General features: G+C 42.5%; 3 protein-coding genes across 5 annotated transcripts in view; 2 read left to right on the top strand and 1 right to left on the bottom strand.

The window, feature by feature from the left end:
• LOC130566014 (mitogen-activated protein kinase-binding protein 1-like) overlaps window positions 1-5,675 on the top strand; it is a 12,441-nt gene extending 6,766 nt beyond the window's left edge. The window contains exons 11-24 of the mRNA XM_057353215.1: window positions 60-133; window positions 220-331; window positions 417-480; window positions 558-659; window positions 741-871; window positions 970-998; window positions 1,139-1,315; window positions 2,941-3,163; window positions 3,244-3,354; window positions 3,434-3,494; window positions 3,584-3,771; window positions 4,005-4,523; window positions 4,767-4,852; window positions 5,063-5,675. Of these exons, the coding sequence (XP_057209198.1) occupies window positions 60-133; window positions 220-331; window positions 417-480; window positions 558-659; window positions 741-871; window positions 970-998; window positions 1,139-1,315; window positions 2,941-3,163; window positions 3,244-3,354; window positions 3,434-3,494; window positions 3,584-3,771; window positions 4,005-4,523; window positions 4,767-4,852; window positions 5,063-5,266 (2,081 nt within the window). The 3' untranslated portion in view covers window positions 5,267-5,675. The remainder of the gene's footprint in view (window positions 1-59; window positions 134-219; window positions 332-416; window positions 481-557; window positions 660-740; window positions 872-969; window positions 999-1,138; window positions 1,316-2,940; window positions 3,164-3,243; window positions 3,355-3,433; window positions 3,495-3,583; window positions 3,772-4,004; window positions 4,524-4,766; window positions 4,853-5,062) is intronic.
• A 73-nt stretch (window positions 5,676-5,748) lies between these two features.
• Window positions 5,749-9,419, bottom strand: LOC130565543 (galectin-3). The gene is made up of 5 exons (XM_057352343.1): window positions 8,371-9,419; window positions 7,389-7,840; window positions 7,018-7,106; window positions 6,762-6,933; window positions 5,749-6,566 (listed from the first exon to the last, which is right to left on the bottom strand). The coding sequence occupies exons 2-5, from the start codon at window positions 7,833-7,835 to the stop codon at window positions 6,408-6,410; spliced, it is 867 nt and encodes a 288-aa protein (XP_057208326.1). The 5' UTR covers window positions 7,836-7,840; window positions 8,371-9,419; the 3' UTR covers window positions 5,749-6,407.
• A 2,801-nt stretch (window positions 9,420-12,220) lies between these two features.
• The window catches only part of pak5 (p21 protein (Cdc42/Rac)-activated kinase 5), a 23,915-nt gene continuing 20,495 nt past the window's right edge, over window positions 12,221-15,640 (top strand). For 2 of the 3 annotated variants that reach the window (XM_057352340.1, XM_057352339.1), the window contains exon 1: window positions 13,636-13,870. In XM_057352340.1, the coding sequence (XP_057208323.1) occupies window positions 13,717-13,870 (154 nt within the window). In that variant the 5' untranslated portion in view covers window positions 13,636-13,716. Of the gene's footprint in view, window positions 13,606-13,635; window positions 13,871-15,640 lie in introns of those variants that run through there. The other variant, XM_057352341.1, reaches the window with a different exon arrangement.

The following is a 15,640-nucleotide window of genomic DNA, read 5'->3' as shown; positions in this document are numbered from 1 at the left end:
CTCTCTCTCTCTCTCACTCTCTCTCTCTCACTCTCTCTCTCTCTCTCTCTCTCTCAGAGTGTTGAACATCAGCAGTGGGAAACAGAAGAGATCTTATAAAGGATCTGAGAGAGATGAAGGCCATGTGCTCAAGGTGCACTTCAATAAAACTCACCTGTCAAATCTTCATGTTGTTTACATGTATTCATGTAAATCAAATAAACTTGAGTTTTCTTGCAGATTGAGATGGATCCGTCTGGTGTGTATGTGGCCGTCAGCTGTTCTAATAAGACCATCAGTCTCTTTGACTTCAGGACAGGAGAGTGTTTAGCAACTGTGTTCGGTCATTCAGGTAAACCCTCTGTTTATTTTTGTTATATTGATTTTAAATACGATATGATATAATGCTTACGATGAGTTTTTTTTCTTTCTGACAGAAATCATCAGCAGTCTGATGTTCACAGACGACTGTAAATATCTGATCTCAGCCTCAGGTGACAGGTGTGTGTGTGTGTGACTCCTCTTTTAATCGTTAACTCGTGTGATGTCATCATAACTCAGACGGCTGTTGTTTGCAGTTGTATGTTTGTGTGGCAACTGGCTCCTGAACTGACCATGAACATGAGAGAATGTCTGTGTCAGCCCAAACGCCATCAGACTGTTCAAAACACTTCCTTCAGGTACTGTCACTGATGTTGAGCTCGTGAGACATTTGTGTTGAAAATATCTTGTTGATCCAAAGCTCATGTGAACCGTTTCAGACGCTCGTCTGGTCTTACGTTAAACGTCACAAGCTGCTACCCTAAGAGTGAAAGAGATGAAGACGATGAAAAACATGAGAGCCATCAGAAGAGCTGTCAGCATCAGTCTGAGAGAAGTGATGAAGAGCCACGTGAGACACACACTCTCATTTATGCATTTGGCAGATGCTTTTATCCGCGCGCACACACACACAGAGAGTTATAAACTGTGTTGTCTTGTCTGTGACAGGTGCTTCTGTGGAACGGAACACAGTGAAGGTCAGTGATGAACTCTTCAGGTTGATTTGTAATGTGCAGGTTCAGCTGTTATATGTCATTGAGAGGAAAAGCAAACATTAAGAGTGTGGTGATGATGCCATGAGCTTTACACTAAACATGAGAATAATGATGATGATCAGGATTCTGAAGTTCCCCCTCAGCCGAGGAGACGCTGGTCCAGTGGGGTGGGCTCTCTGGAGCTGATGGTGAAGTCTATGTTGGAGCTTCGACAGATGGATTCTCTTTCTAAAGGCCGAGCTCTGAACAGAGACTTTACTGGGGCACTCCAGCAGCGGAGCAGCACCTCCAGTCTAAAGGTGATAAACTGAGTCGTGTGCATTCATAATTTTCCTTGAATTTATGTTAGTCCCTGTCCAGGCAAATCAAGTTATATTAATGGATATACACTCCTGAACAAAATCTTAATACTGGGGGAAACATTACAAGTATTCACATTTCTCGCTTGTGGATCTTAACCAGGTTGTAATTACTGCTTCAAAATGCCAAAATAAGAAACAGGAGCAAGAGACAAAAAACAGAGAGTAGGCAATTTATTGAAAACTTCATTTAAACTCAAACAGGCTGTTCATCAGCTGATCAAAAGTTTAAGTCCATAGCCTTAAAAAGTTAAAATCGGCACAAAAATATGGCTTTCATGTCATTGTTCTTCAGGTGGTCACACTGTAATGATCTCCTGATGGCAAAGGCAAAAAGTCTTTCTGTCTTTGACCGTGGCAGGATTGTTGAGCTGCACGAGCAAGGGTTCTCGCAACGTGCCATCGCTGCCGAGGTTAGACGCAGTAAGACAGTCATTGCAAATTTCTTAAAAGATCCTGAGAGTTATGGGGCAAAGAAGTCAAGTGGTAGACCCAAAAAACATGTCACCTGCACTGAGCCGGAGGATCTGACGGGCTGTCCATGAAGACACAGGGCGATCCTCAACCCAAATTAAGGCCCTTACTGATGCAGACTGCAGCCCAATAACCATAAGACGACCTCTGCGAGAGAAGGGCTTCGAGAACAAAAAACCTCTTCAAAAGCCACGTCTACTTCCACGCCACAAACTTGCCCGTTTGGAATTTGCAAGGCAGCACCAAACATGAGACATTGACGGGTGGAATAGTTTTATTCTCTGATGAGAAAAAATGTAACCTGGACGGTCCTGATGGCTTCCAACGTTACTGGCATGACAAGGAGATCCCACTGGAGATGTTTTCTACGAGACACAGTGTTGGAGGCTCCATCATGATCTGGGGTGCTTTTTCCTTCAATGGGAAAATGGAGCTCCCCAGTCCTCTTGACTGAGGGCCCTCGTCTGTGCACTAATGACTGGGTCTTTCAACAGGACAACGCTGCAGTTCACAACACCCGCCTGACAAAGGACTTCTTCCAGGAGAATAACGTCACTCTTTTGGACTATCCTGCATGTTCCCCTGATCTAAACCCCATTGAGATGGTTTGGGGATGGATGGCAAGGGATGTTTACAAAAAAGGACGTCAGTTCCAGAACGTGGATGCCCTTTGTGAAGCCATCTTCACCACATGGAGCAACGTTGCCACCAGCCTTCTGGAAACAGTCGCATCAAGCATGCTGAAACCAGTGTTTGAAGTGATCAACAAGAACGGTGGGGCTACTCACTACTGAGTCCATTTTTGACACTTTTTTAGTTCTGTTGTAGGGTTTTTTTGGGCTATGGTCTTAAACTTTTGATCAGCTGATGAACAGCCTGTTTGAGTTTAAATGAAGTTTTCAATAAATTGCCTACTCTCTGTTTTTTGTCTCTTGCTCCTGTTTCTTATTTTGGCATTTTGAAGCAGTAATTACAACCTGGTTACAATCCACCAGTGAGAAATGCGAATACTTGTAATGTTTCCCCAGTCTTAAGATTTTGTTCAGGAGTGTATTTGAACTTGTATTCTATTGCTGATTGATTGCATTCAGGATCGGAGTAAGAAGCGGCGAGTGCGACCTCATTCGGCCTGGCTCGCCCCGGCCTCTACACCAGAACCTGAGGGTGTTGTGCTGTATTCAGAGGAGTGGCCCAACAGAATCAGTTCACCTTCACAACAGCTTCACACTCCTGCTGATGTGTGTCACAGTCCGTCCAGTGGATTCTCTGTGGGATACTGCAGCGCTGAATTCAGTCCAGATCAACACCAGCACAGTACAACACATTGTCTACTGCTTCTGGATCATGTTAGGAGAATGAAGAACTCTCTCGTCAACGGTCTTCTTCTCTCTTAGATTCAGATGAAACCGAGCTCCTCAGCTATGATGACGACCACACTGACAGACAGCAGATCTCTCAGGACGTCTTGAGGAAACATCAGATGGTGTCAGGCCGCAGTGAAGCAGGTGAGGGCCACTTGGTCTTGTGTTCAATCAGACATTTGTGATTTTGAGCTTTCTGAATATGCTTTGATTTTGTCCTCAGGGATTCAGAACAGACCTGAAGGGGCCTCGACACGTTTCCACGCACAAAGGTCCAGTCACAGGTCATCCTTTGATTAACATGACGAGTACAATTCTTAAAGAACCCTGTAAGAGGATGTATTGAGGAATGAACTTTCGCCTCTATGTTCAGGACCAGGACCAGCGCCGGCACCGCCAGACCCCTGACTGACAAAAAACATTCTGGAAACAGTGTGCAAGACGTCAGAGAGCCAGTGATGTGGTCATCGCCACAGAGAAATCATCCTTACCTGAGCCGAGTGATCAAACCTCCTGCGGCACTCCAGAAATCTGCTTCAGTTCACAATCTAAGCACAGATGGTGAGTCATTCAGCAGATCTCGCTCGAAACTGACCTTTCACACGGACACTCAAAGATCTCAAAGATATGTTGAGAAATGTGTGTTCAGTCGGTGAGGTTCAGTGTTGTTTGATTATAAACGGAAAGAGAAGTTTTGTCTGAACTATCACTTGAACCGCTGACACGCGTCACACAACTCTCACAGATTAGAACTCACCGTTGCCGTCAGTGTGAATGACTCTTCATATTTTCAGCACAAAGGTCACTAACACCAACCCGTGTGCGAAGAGAAGTGCATGAAGTGCTGAAGACTGACTCCAGAGCCCACCCTCATCACCTGACCTGCCTTCAGTCTTGGGAAAGTCCAAACCTTAAGAGGATTTCTAGAGCTCACTCCTACATGAGCCCCACCACCAGCTCCATGGCCAAAATCAGCCACTCCGTGTCTATAGGTGATTTGAAGTCCACTTCCTGTGAGAACTTGTGCCCGTCCACGACCGGTCCATGTGAAGGAAGGCCTTCAGTTAAAGCTCGTCTGTGTCAGAGGATGAGCAGTCCGTTTGCTGAGTGGCCCAGCAGAAGCGGCTCAACTCATTTCCACAAAGACTCTTCTGGTAAGGACACAAGCACTGATCTGGAGTCAGTGAGGACTGCCGGTGATCCTGAAGCCCTGACAAACCACCGCCACATGTTTTCAGACGCACCTCAGCGTGAGTGCCCTCGAATGGCTGTCAAAGCCTTCTCTGTACAGTCTGACGCTCCTGCGGTTCAAGGTATCAGTGTGTGTTCTACCTCACTCTCCTCTCGTGTCTATCTTCTCCTTCATCACTCTGCTTTCACTTGCTTCACTTTCTTCTCTGGAGACCTGATGTGAGGGTAGGGAGTTTAGAGGACATAAGTTAAGTGTTTTATTTCTGCGTTTATAAATCAGCATCACTGCATCGACAGTCAGACATCAACACAGACCGATGCCTGATTCTGTGATGTGATGGTGATTCAGTGATGTTGTTCTTCAGAAGTGTCCGTGAGTTTGGAGGAGTGCAGACGGGCTGCAGCTGAACTGCGCACAAGTGTACACAGAAGCACACAACTCTACAGAACGGTAAACGGAACTGCACATCACAGCACATGCATGTCATTTCTGCACCACTGCCGTCATCTGATTTGTCTGGTCTGCCATTGTTTGAACAAACTGAGCTTCTGTTTGACTGACAGGGCTGTGTGTGTGTGTGTGTGTGCGTGCGTGCGTGCGTGCAAGCGTGCGTGTGCGTCTGTGTGACTGCGTGCGTGCTCATGCCCATGTGTGTTTCAGCTGTTGTCAAGCTCTGCTGAGGGGTGTGTTCAGCAGCAGAAGGTCTTGTGGGACGCTCTGCTGTCTGTGGGTTCAGAACTGGATTCAGTTCGTGCTTCTGGAGCCGGGATGATGGAGGAGGGAAAGATGACGCTGACGTTACTGGAACAATATTCAGAACTCCTGCTGCAGTCTGTGGAGAAGAGACTGCAGCACAACATGTAGATGCGTGTCATGTTATCCATGTTTCGTCTGTTTTTAGAGGCAATAATCAGAATGAGAGATTTTACATCAAGTTTTATTTTGCACATTTCTGAATTCATTTATTTCTGAAACATTTGATGTCATTGACTTGATTCATGAATATTACTGACAAATGAATTGCTGTTGATTTCTGTTGTGTTTGTTTTATTGTCAGCTGACTTGTTTGTGTCGTGTCATGATTTATGCTTATCATTTTGATGTCTAAAGAACCTGGACACCTTGGTCACTCATTTCTGTTATATATTTTATCTATGGACATCTTATTTATTTGTCTGTTTTTATTTATATTTCAAGGTGATTGTGTTGTGTGTCAGAAGTTTTCTTACAGATTTCTTGCACAATAAACTGAAATGCGACAAGATTGTGAAGTGGTTTTGGGCATGTTTTAAAGTTGATCCACATTTGTTTTCAATAACATTTGGTCTTGAATCAATGATAGTCCTTTATTCACACACAGAATTACAAAAACATCTTAGTAGTATGTATTTTATATTCATAACATCTTACAGCGAGATCCCAGAAAAAGCCATGCGGTTTATGTGTACAGACATGAATAACATGATCAGTAAGTGATTGTGTTGTCATCAGCTCATTTGCAGGATCATTATCATCATCATCCTACAGTTATAAAATCTGTTTTCAGATGTGATGTCAGACTTTTGATCATGTAAAATAAATGTATGTTATGTTGATGTTTGTTCTGAAGATGGCTCTTTAGTTAATGACATGTTTATACTGACAGGGATGTTGAATGAACACAATCTCTGTTATGTGTTAGCTATAAAGATAATTATACAGTCACATGACACGAGCGTGACGTGGATCGGTTTCCACAGTATTCCAGTCGTTCAACTACCAGACAGCACAGGAACGCCTGTAAGAGATCTGCTGTGTAAAAACATCTGATAACCGTCTTGGAAAAGGCCGTTTTTCTTACATTTCAAATCGTCTTACAGACATCTGACAGGAGACATCACCGAGACAACAATAAAAATGCATCTCCCAGATGTCCGTGTGCTATCGGGGCGAAGGAAAAGTCCATCATCAATTGTTTTGCGTTCGGTGGTTGACTGAAGTTCTGTGGGGATCGTGCGCAGTCGGCTCAGGGGAGCGAGTCCACGTTGACGGACGTGAGCGTGACGTCATGCAGGATGTTGATGCGGTCGATCTGGTTCACTTCTCGGATGCGATGCTGGAAGTCGAACATGGGCGTGTTGTTCACCGCCACCTTGAACTCGGTGAACGTGCACAGAATCTTCATCTACAGAGGAGATCATATGAATTATTCATCCACACGCACCTATAGAGTTATAACGTCTTTCAAATGTCGATGTCATTGGCTTTTAAATAATCTCTTCTTGGGTTCTCCGGCATCTTTTTTCCCACCAATAAATGGAAAACCTTTGAAAACGTTGGTCTTTTTCGGAAGTAAGAACTCCAGCATCGTGTCGTTTACCTCGAAGTGATGTCCGGGCATGAAGGGGAAGGGCGCCAGCAGCTCGCGCTCCTCTCGACCCCAGCGCTCGCCCAGCTTATGATTGCGCACGAGCACCTGCTTCCCGCCTTCATTGAACCGAGGATTGATGTGAAGAGCGATGTCATTACCGCGCAAAAAATTGATGGTGAACCTTGTGGAGACACAAACGTTTATGACACAGTTGTGGTACCAACGAAACGACAGTAATGAAGATGCGAGTGTAGAGCACACTTACATTTTAGCGTCGGGCTTTACTTGACCTCTGATGGTCAACATCAGTTTATCATAAATGCCACGAGGAAAATTCATGTTGAAGGGCACCATCTGAGAAACATGACAACTTCTTCAGTAACACACAACTCATCTACAGTATAACACGTCTACAGTACAGAGGTGAACTGATTTGGGTTTTCACCCAGTACACTACCAAAAATGTTTTTGTGCAAAATTAATGTTTGTCCTTTAAAGTGATGTTTTGTCTTGTTTGTGATGGTGAATAATTTGGCTGTTTCTATGTTTACTTTGCTGTTGTATGGTTAGTGATATTTGCATGGATCATGATCAGAACAGACTCATTTGGGTGAGAGACGGTCAGTTGGGTCTTACAACAGGAGCGGTGGATGGTGCGGGCGGCCACGGCTGCAGAGCTCCTCCTGTGGGGACTTGACCCGGCCAACCCGGCTGACCAGGATTACCACGCCATGTCGAGGGGGCGGGGAGTTGTGCAGGCCAGCCTGGTTGAGCGGGTGGGTTTGGTTGGGTTGGTTGGATTGGTTGGATTGGCGGGTTTGTTTGGGTTGGCTGAATTGGTTGAGCAGGTGGGCCGGGCTGGCTTGTCGGGGTTGTTGTAGGATTGGGCCAGCCTGGTTGAAAGGGTTGGACCGGCCAGGTGGGTGGGACCGCTGTACTGGGACTCATGGGCCACACCGGCTGACCAGGTTGGCAGGGCCAGTAGGGTTGACAGGGTTGAGTGGGCCACACAGAACCAGGGGTCTGCTGGAGCATCTGTGGATAACCACTGTTACACTGCTGACCAGAGGAAGGGCAACTCATGATGCCTCCAAAAAACAGAAGAAAGGAGAACAGCAAAGGAACAATGAGCACACGTCTGATGCTGAATCAAGACAAACGACACACTATTAACATCCGTTTATCACACGTACTGAATGATCACTCGTGGATGTGTGTCAGCTTAGAGTTCAGAATTCTTCATCTACGCAAACATTTCAATGTGTTCACTGTAGTGTGTGGTGTTCTTGCTGCTTTAGAACAGTAAATATTTCTTTTTTAAATGTATATATAAAATAATTTATAACTACAGAAATAAACACACCACATGCAGTGAACTGCTGCTGGCACAATCTGTTCATAAACATCTACTCACAGATTATAAATGTTCTACATTTAATTAAGAAGAAACTTAAAGGTTAAAACTAAAGTGCTATCCAGCAATGTGAGATCTGTGGAAAATCTGCTACAGAATCCAACTGTGCATGCCTCTTGTTTCACAGAGAGTTAAATACAGGCTAGTAAAAGAAATGCAAGTATAAGTTATAAAACGAAAGAAATCATTTGAAGATCACACTACCTGTGGAGGAGACGATGTCGATGTGCACTGGATGAAGAGCGAAGAGGGTGTGAAACAGAAGTGAACTTCATTTATTTATATTCATCGGATCCTCGTGACACCACAGCAACATTCCAACTCATTACAAACTGAGCTGAAGAAGAAGAAGAAGAATCTGTGTCTGACATCCGTCCCTGACCCTCTGAATACACCCTCATCATTATCTCATGATCTTTGACAGCGTGAAGTGATGATGGTCCAGATTCACCGCTCACCGTGTCATAATCCAGCATCTAAAGTAATAATCAAATGAAAACATAACCTCATATGAAACAGACGTGAAAATAAAGGTAAAGAGGTGTTTTTCTTCTCACGGTTTGTTACAAAAGAATTTCTTTTTCAATGTTAGTGTCTAACAGTCGCTCGTTGTCTGAGGATAAACACTCATGATTGTGGAGTATTAGATTTACGTTGTCAATATTCAGTGGTTGCCACAGAAACCATCAGTTATGTGCAATGACTCACATGATTGGCCACGAGCTGATGAATGTGTTCATGGTGACAGCTGATTGGTCAGTGTAATCAGTTGTAAAGAATAGGAAGAATAAGTATGTGTGTACGGTGGGAAAAGCGCTCGTGGTGTCGCACAATCTGACCTCGTGTCATCATACGGTTCCTCATAAAGCTCTTATGAGTTGGGTGCTGTCAGCACTCATGTGACTGTGACTCACTGCACAAAAACCTGCGACATAATGCAATAAAGTCACATTGTGTGTGGAACACCTCACTGAACATTCTCAAATGTCACTAATGCTCATCACATGAACGCTGTAACACACATCACGCAAGATGATGTTTTATTCAACAACATGTTTACGTCTGGGGTTTCACATTTATATGACATTCTTTATTTTTACAAAGCATGTAAGGCAGTTGTTATCAGTTCTGAACAAAAAATTTGAGTTCTGTAATGTTTTATGCTAATCAAAATACAGAAATCAATATAAAAGCACAAATAATTACAATTTGTTTTGCTTGGTGCTCATTTCTTTGAAATATGAATACATATAAACTAATCTGGTGGGCTGCTGTACAGGCTGTGTCCGAAATCGCCCACTATACACTCCTTCACTATTCCGTAGTTCACTGATACAGTCCACTTTAAGGAGCGGGTGAAAACGAGCGAGTAAATTCGGACACTCGGTGCACTGGAAACGCTGCGGGCGCCATCTACTGCCGACACCCGGGAATTCATTCAGCGCGAGCATCACGATAGATGGCTAGCAGCTAGCCGTGAGTGTACATCGGTTCACTCGTTATTATGATGCATTATGGGATTAAATGAGTGCACTCAATAATGTCCACTATGAATTCGGACACCACTGAAAATGGATGTCCCCTCAAATAGTGCACTATATTAGGGTGTAGGAGGCTATTTATATATGTGCACTGAAATCTTGTTCTGTCACCTCAACAAATTCCTTGTGTGTGCAAGTACATTTACATTTACATTTAGTCATTTAGCAGACGCTTTTATCCAAAGCCACTTACAGATGAGGGAAACAATGGAAGCAATTGGAACAACATAAGGACAACAAAAAGCAGAAGTGCAATCAAAGAAAACTGGTCTCATATAGCCCACCACAGTATACAGAGCTAAGTTTTTTTGTTTTTTGTTGTTGAAAGAATAGAAAAGAGATAGAAGTCAGAACTGATCAGTCAGGTGTTGATGGAAGAGATGTGTTTTCAGACGATTCAAAATATACTTGTAAACATTAGTTGCTGCCTTACATTTTTAAATTGACTCAAATTAACGTAATTTCAATTTACATTACATTGAAGTATCTTAAAAAATAAAGTTGATTCTTGTATTTGAAAAATAAAGTTGAAACATAGTTTCCTTAATTGAATAAGTTAAAGTAACATTTGTTGCCATGACTTGTTGATCATATCATTTTTACAGTGTATTCACAGTGGTAACAGGAGTGCCAGGGAGCCCTCACAGACAAAGAGCCATGTCTAAGAGGCCTTGTGTAGGCTACGGGACGCATATGTTAAACATAAATATAAATACAATTGTTTTGGGGTTTTCTAGGTATCAAACTGGATGGCGCAACCTTAAGCCCAGGGCTCCCTCCGGCTCATGCTAGTCAAGGGCCCCTCGGCACATATTTTCCCCTAAAACATACAGTGCTGCATGGTTGGAAACATGGTGTGCAACCATAAACTTTCACAACGTTTTAATCATATTCTGTTAACTAACCACAGCAATAACAACTTAATATTGTAATTAAAATAGCTGAAATAATCCTCCACATAATAATCGGCACATTTATAATACAAGTTAAAGATTAAAGAAACTATGCAGCATATTTTGCAGTCATGAGTGAAATAAAGACAGCAACCCTTGTGGTGTTAAAGTTTTATACACAAATGTGTATACGTGGTTAGGACATGATAATCGGGCTAATATAGGATTTTAACAGTCATATATCATACCATGTGGTGATTATTCTGTCCTGGGTTACACTTTATTTTACAGTGCCCGTGTTACAGTGTAATTATACATTTAAGTACTGAGTAATAAAAAGCAACTACATGTACTTACTATAGGGTTAGGGTTAGGATTAGGGTTTGGGTCAGGGTTAGTTACATGTAATTATGCATAATTTATAGTAAATACATGTAACATGCGTAACAAGGGCACCGTAAAATAAAGTGTTACCCTGTCCTGCATTGTCTCAGGCTTATTATGTAGATAACAGGCTTCCAAATGTTGCAACTCTACGACACCCATTCAGTACAACTAACCATAACATTTTCAGTTAAAACTGTGTAACAGTGATCATATGTGACCCGGTTTGTGAAAATCATTTTTGTGATACACGGTTTTCTACATCAAATCTTCTTACATACTGTAAAGAACATTCTGTGAAATTATAATCTTAAATAGCACCATGTCAAAAAATTGAAATCATAGTAAAATTAATGATTGAAATCAAACTGCGATGCCTATTATCTCATCATTAGATTTTGAGACTTTAGCCTGATTTTCACAGACTGGGTCACATAAGAATGGCACTTATATTTACAATTAAAATGGATAAACAAACGTTAATCATGAGTGTTTTTAAAGTCACCAATCCACTTTTTAAACAATCTATTTAGACTTGAAAATCTATTTGATACCGTGATTAGATGCGGAGAAACAAGTGGTGCACAATTACCTATGTAATCTAATGAGAAATTAATCAATATATGGGTATTAAAACAAGGTCACGTGTCATAAGACCCATCAAAGCCATGCTCTAGTAGTGTGCAGAGCACCGATTTACAGGTCCGTTACCGGGTCTTATGAAAATTAGAAAAAAAAATCAACTTTTTTATTTTTAGGTACCGACTTGGACCCGAAGTACCGGGAATTTTGACAACACTAGTTTATATATACTGTTTATACTTTTATATTTGAATGCCACCTCAAATTATGCCACAGAACTTCTTTTTTGTCCTAGTTTTTGTAGTCGCTGTGACTTTTTTCAAAAAGTTCTGTCTGTTCTGACACCAACGACAGTAACAACTCGACATCCATTCTCTCACAACAGCTTTCTGAGCCTTTACGTGACGTAAAATGCTCGATTCTTATTGGACGCTTCGCTTTGCAAATGGCGAAAGATTCGTTGCACTAGACGAAAAAAAACCTTCGCTTTTTCGCCGCGCGGATATTCGCGGTCTATATGAAAGGCTTCGTAAGAATCTATTATTTTTGTTCTAGAACGTTATCGCGACGAGCATTCGCACCGAATATTCGTGGGCAATCTGAACGGGCCTTTATCAGTGGCGCTTTGACGCGAAACAGGAAACTCATGAATATTCATGGTCGCTCCACCTAGGGTCACCAAAAACCTTAGGCACCAAATATTTCACAATACCGGGTCACATCAGTACGTGTTCTCGCTAGAGATCGCTTTTACGCGTAATAGGTTTGGGTAACTCGTAGTATTAAACGCATGTGTGTCATTTATCTGATATTCACATGCTGATACAGTGCAGACGTTCAGTGTTTTTGTCGATAATTCTCGAGCACGGAACTGTTTGTGTTTGGCGGGTTCCGGTCTGATGCGCCGCCCTGTTCATCGTATTACCAATTTAAAAAATATTCATTCAATTCAATTCAATTTTATTTATATAGCGCTTTTCACAATGTGCATTGTTCCAAAGCAGCTTTACAGGAGCAAATAAGAAAAACACAGAAAGGTAAAACACAGCACAGTGCATGGTGTTTATAGACCAAGCAAGATCATTATAATAAATAATATCTAATAAATAAATGAATAAATAAATAAATGACGTGACGTTCCCAATGGCATTTAGTTGTAGGTGTAGTCTGAATAGTAGTCCGAAAAAACTGAAAGCGGATTCTTTTTGATGGTTTGCAGGAGCGTTTGTCATTGGATAACATTCTCCAATGCTGTACTAATCGCGGGCATCATCATCTCCACACCAAAACGTTCTAAAGCTGATGAAAATCACACGACTGTCTTTCCCACGACTCTGTGATATGGTGACGAATCTTTGGTCCGAGTATGTGTCGTGAGTGCGTTTGCTTTAGTTTGTCCAGGTTGGTGTTCGTAAGAAGGTCCCGGGATTCACTTTGACTTGCAAACCAATGTCTAAACATTCCAGGAGAAACACCCCTCGCTCAGACTGCGTTTCGCATTCATCCGCTTGCTAGTGGCACGGAGTGCGCCATAGCAGCATAAGACATCAATTTTTCTTTCTTTTTAATTGTTAATTAAATATTAACAATTATTAATTCGTGTTCATTTTCGTTAGGTATGTTTACAGAATATAGTTGAAATAAGGAATAAATGAAGTCCTCCAGTTCTAAGGTTAGTCATGAAATATTTCTTCTAATCTGAAATAAAATTGTAAATACATTTAAGGGACGAAATGTGGTCGAATGCTCACATGCATTATATTTGAATTTGAGTAGGCTACTGACGTTTGTCCAAACACAAGCCTTCTTCATAGTAGGATTAGAAGATGCGCTTTGACCGGCTCTCGCGCGCTGTGATTCCCAGCAGCCCGGATGTAGCTCGCAGTCTCCAGCATCAATCCCGGATCCCGGAGCCGATGATGATGATAATAATAATATGGCGCGGATAACCACGTAACGTTGTTTTTGTCCACATAACATTCTCGACAAGTGGAGCGAATCACCGACAGGACATGTAAACAGCTAAACGCCGGGAATCGGTAAGACATGCATCATTTTCTCTCTTTCCTAGCAACAAGCCGTCGTGTGATTGGATGCGACGCGGGGCTTATATTGCAGCGTAATGCAGAGCAGGGCTGCAGCTCTCATGCATGTGCCGAAACCGTGTCCATGACAGACCACTGTTCGCCCAGAATGACGTGACGCGTCGGGGGCCTGAGCCGCGTCGAGCGCCGCTGTCCGTGGTGCTGAATGCCGTCATCGAGGCCCTCGCACGAGACACACGGATGGATGTTTGTGCTCGAGGTCAGGAGGTGACTGGTGTTGTGTGTCTGTGTGTGTGTTGGGGATTGGACACATTTGTCTGTAATTGTCATGTAGACGGAGGTCCTGCTGTCACTCTTCATAACAACAACATCATTTATCTGTGTTACAGTAATACTAACGATGGCTGCCATCATTCCTCATGACGTTTATGTTGTCATGCAGCTGAACTAATGTGCATTATGCTTTCCACAACGTATTTGAAAAAAATGAATGTTGTGCAGTTGTGTTTTACACAGTTCAAAGTCATTTATTTGACCCGAGTAAAAACAGTTCTTAAATAGCAGTGTTAACACGTCAAGCAACAATTTCTTCTTGTATTGTGTCTCACACATGCATTTTCATGTTGAGTATTGTGAAATATTCAGGGCTGATTTAACTGAACTGAAGTCACTCATATAAAAAATGTCTTAGCAAAAACATTACTAGTGTGCATCTTGGGACAAAACAATAGATTATTTTGAGATATGTCACTGCAAGTTTTTTAGTTAAGACAGCTCAAACATTAATTTTATTTTGGGAGTAGCCAGATGTCTGTAAAACCGGGTCTTAGTCATGTCATGATTGGAGACTGGGATGTAAAAGGTTTATGCAGGTAAACAAAAGATTGGCCTTAAAATATAGAGATGATTAAATAAACTTTGTTTACATTTTCTAACAGAATTCATTTCTAATCATGTGCCTCAAAACTCCAAAGAAAAATGACATGAACTTTGACATGTTGAGATTCTTATATGGTCTCTTTTCATGTGTGATACACCACAGGGCTTCAATCCAACTGATGGGTTTGGATTAGAAAGCAGAGTAACAGATGAATTGTGAAATGTATATTATTTTAGTTTTATTTCAACAGGTTAAAGTGACAGCTGCAGTTTCTCTTAAGGGATGTTAATCGCAGTTATTACTGTGCAGTCTGACAGTCTGTGTGATGATGTTCACAGAACGTTCTCTGCTGTTAGATGAACACAACATAGAAACAAAGCTTCTGCTCTGCTCTTAAAGAGAAATGAATGCACATTTATATCCAGGAGCACAAATATAACTTGTGTGAGGTGAGACAGATCTGAGACCGTTGTGAGATAAATCAGATCTGAAACAGTTGTGAGGTGAGACAGATCTGAGACCGTTGTGTGGTGAGACAGATCTGAGACCGTTGTGAGGTGAGACTGATCTGAGACCGTTGTGAGGTGAGACCGATCTGAGACCGTTGTGAGTTGAGACAGATCTGAGACCATTGTGAGGTGATACAGATCTGAGACCATTGTGAGGTGAGACGGTTGTGTGGTGAGACAGATCTGAGACCGTTGTGAAGTGGGACATGTCTGAGACCATTGTGAGGTGAAACAGATCTGAGACTGTTGTGCGGTGAGACATATCTAAGACCGTTGTGAAGTGAGACAGATCTGAGACCGTTGTGAAGTGAGACAGATCTGAGACCGTTGTGAGGTGAGACAGATCTGAGACCGTTGTGAAGTGAGACAGATCTGAGACCGTTGTGAGGTGAGACAGATCTGAGACCGTTGTAAAGTGAGACAGATCTGAGACCGTTGTGAGGTGAAACAGATCTGAGACCGTTGTGTGGTGAGACAGATCTGAGACCATTGTGAGGTGAGACAGTTGTGTGATGAGACAGATCTGAGACCGTTGTGAGGTGAGACAGATCTGAGACCATTGTGAGGTGAGACCGTTGTGTGGTGAGACAGATCTGAGACCGTTGTGAGGTGAGACAGATCTGAGACCGTTGTGAGGTGA

This window comes from Triplophysa rosa, linkage group LG15 (assembly GCF_024868665.1).
Source record: "Triplophysa rosa linkage group LG15, Trosa_1v2, whole genome shotgun sequence".
Classification (NCBI taxonomy): domain Eukaryota; kingdom Metazoa; phylum Chordata; class Actinopteri; order Cypriniformes; family Nemacheilidae; genus Triplophysa; species Triplophysa rosa.
Note: the sequence above shows the minus strand (reverse complement) of the source record. Positions and strands in the feature narration are given on the sequence as shown.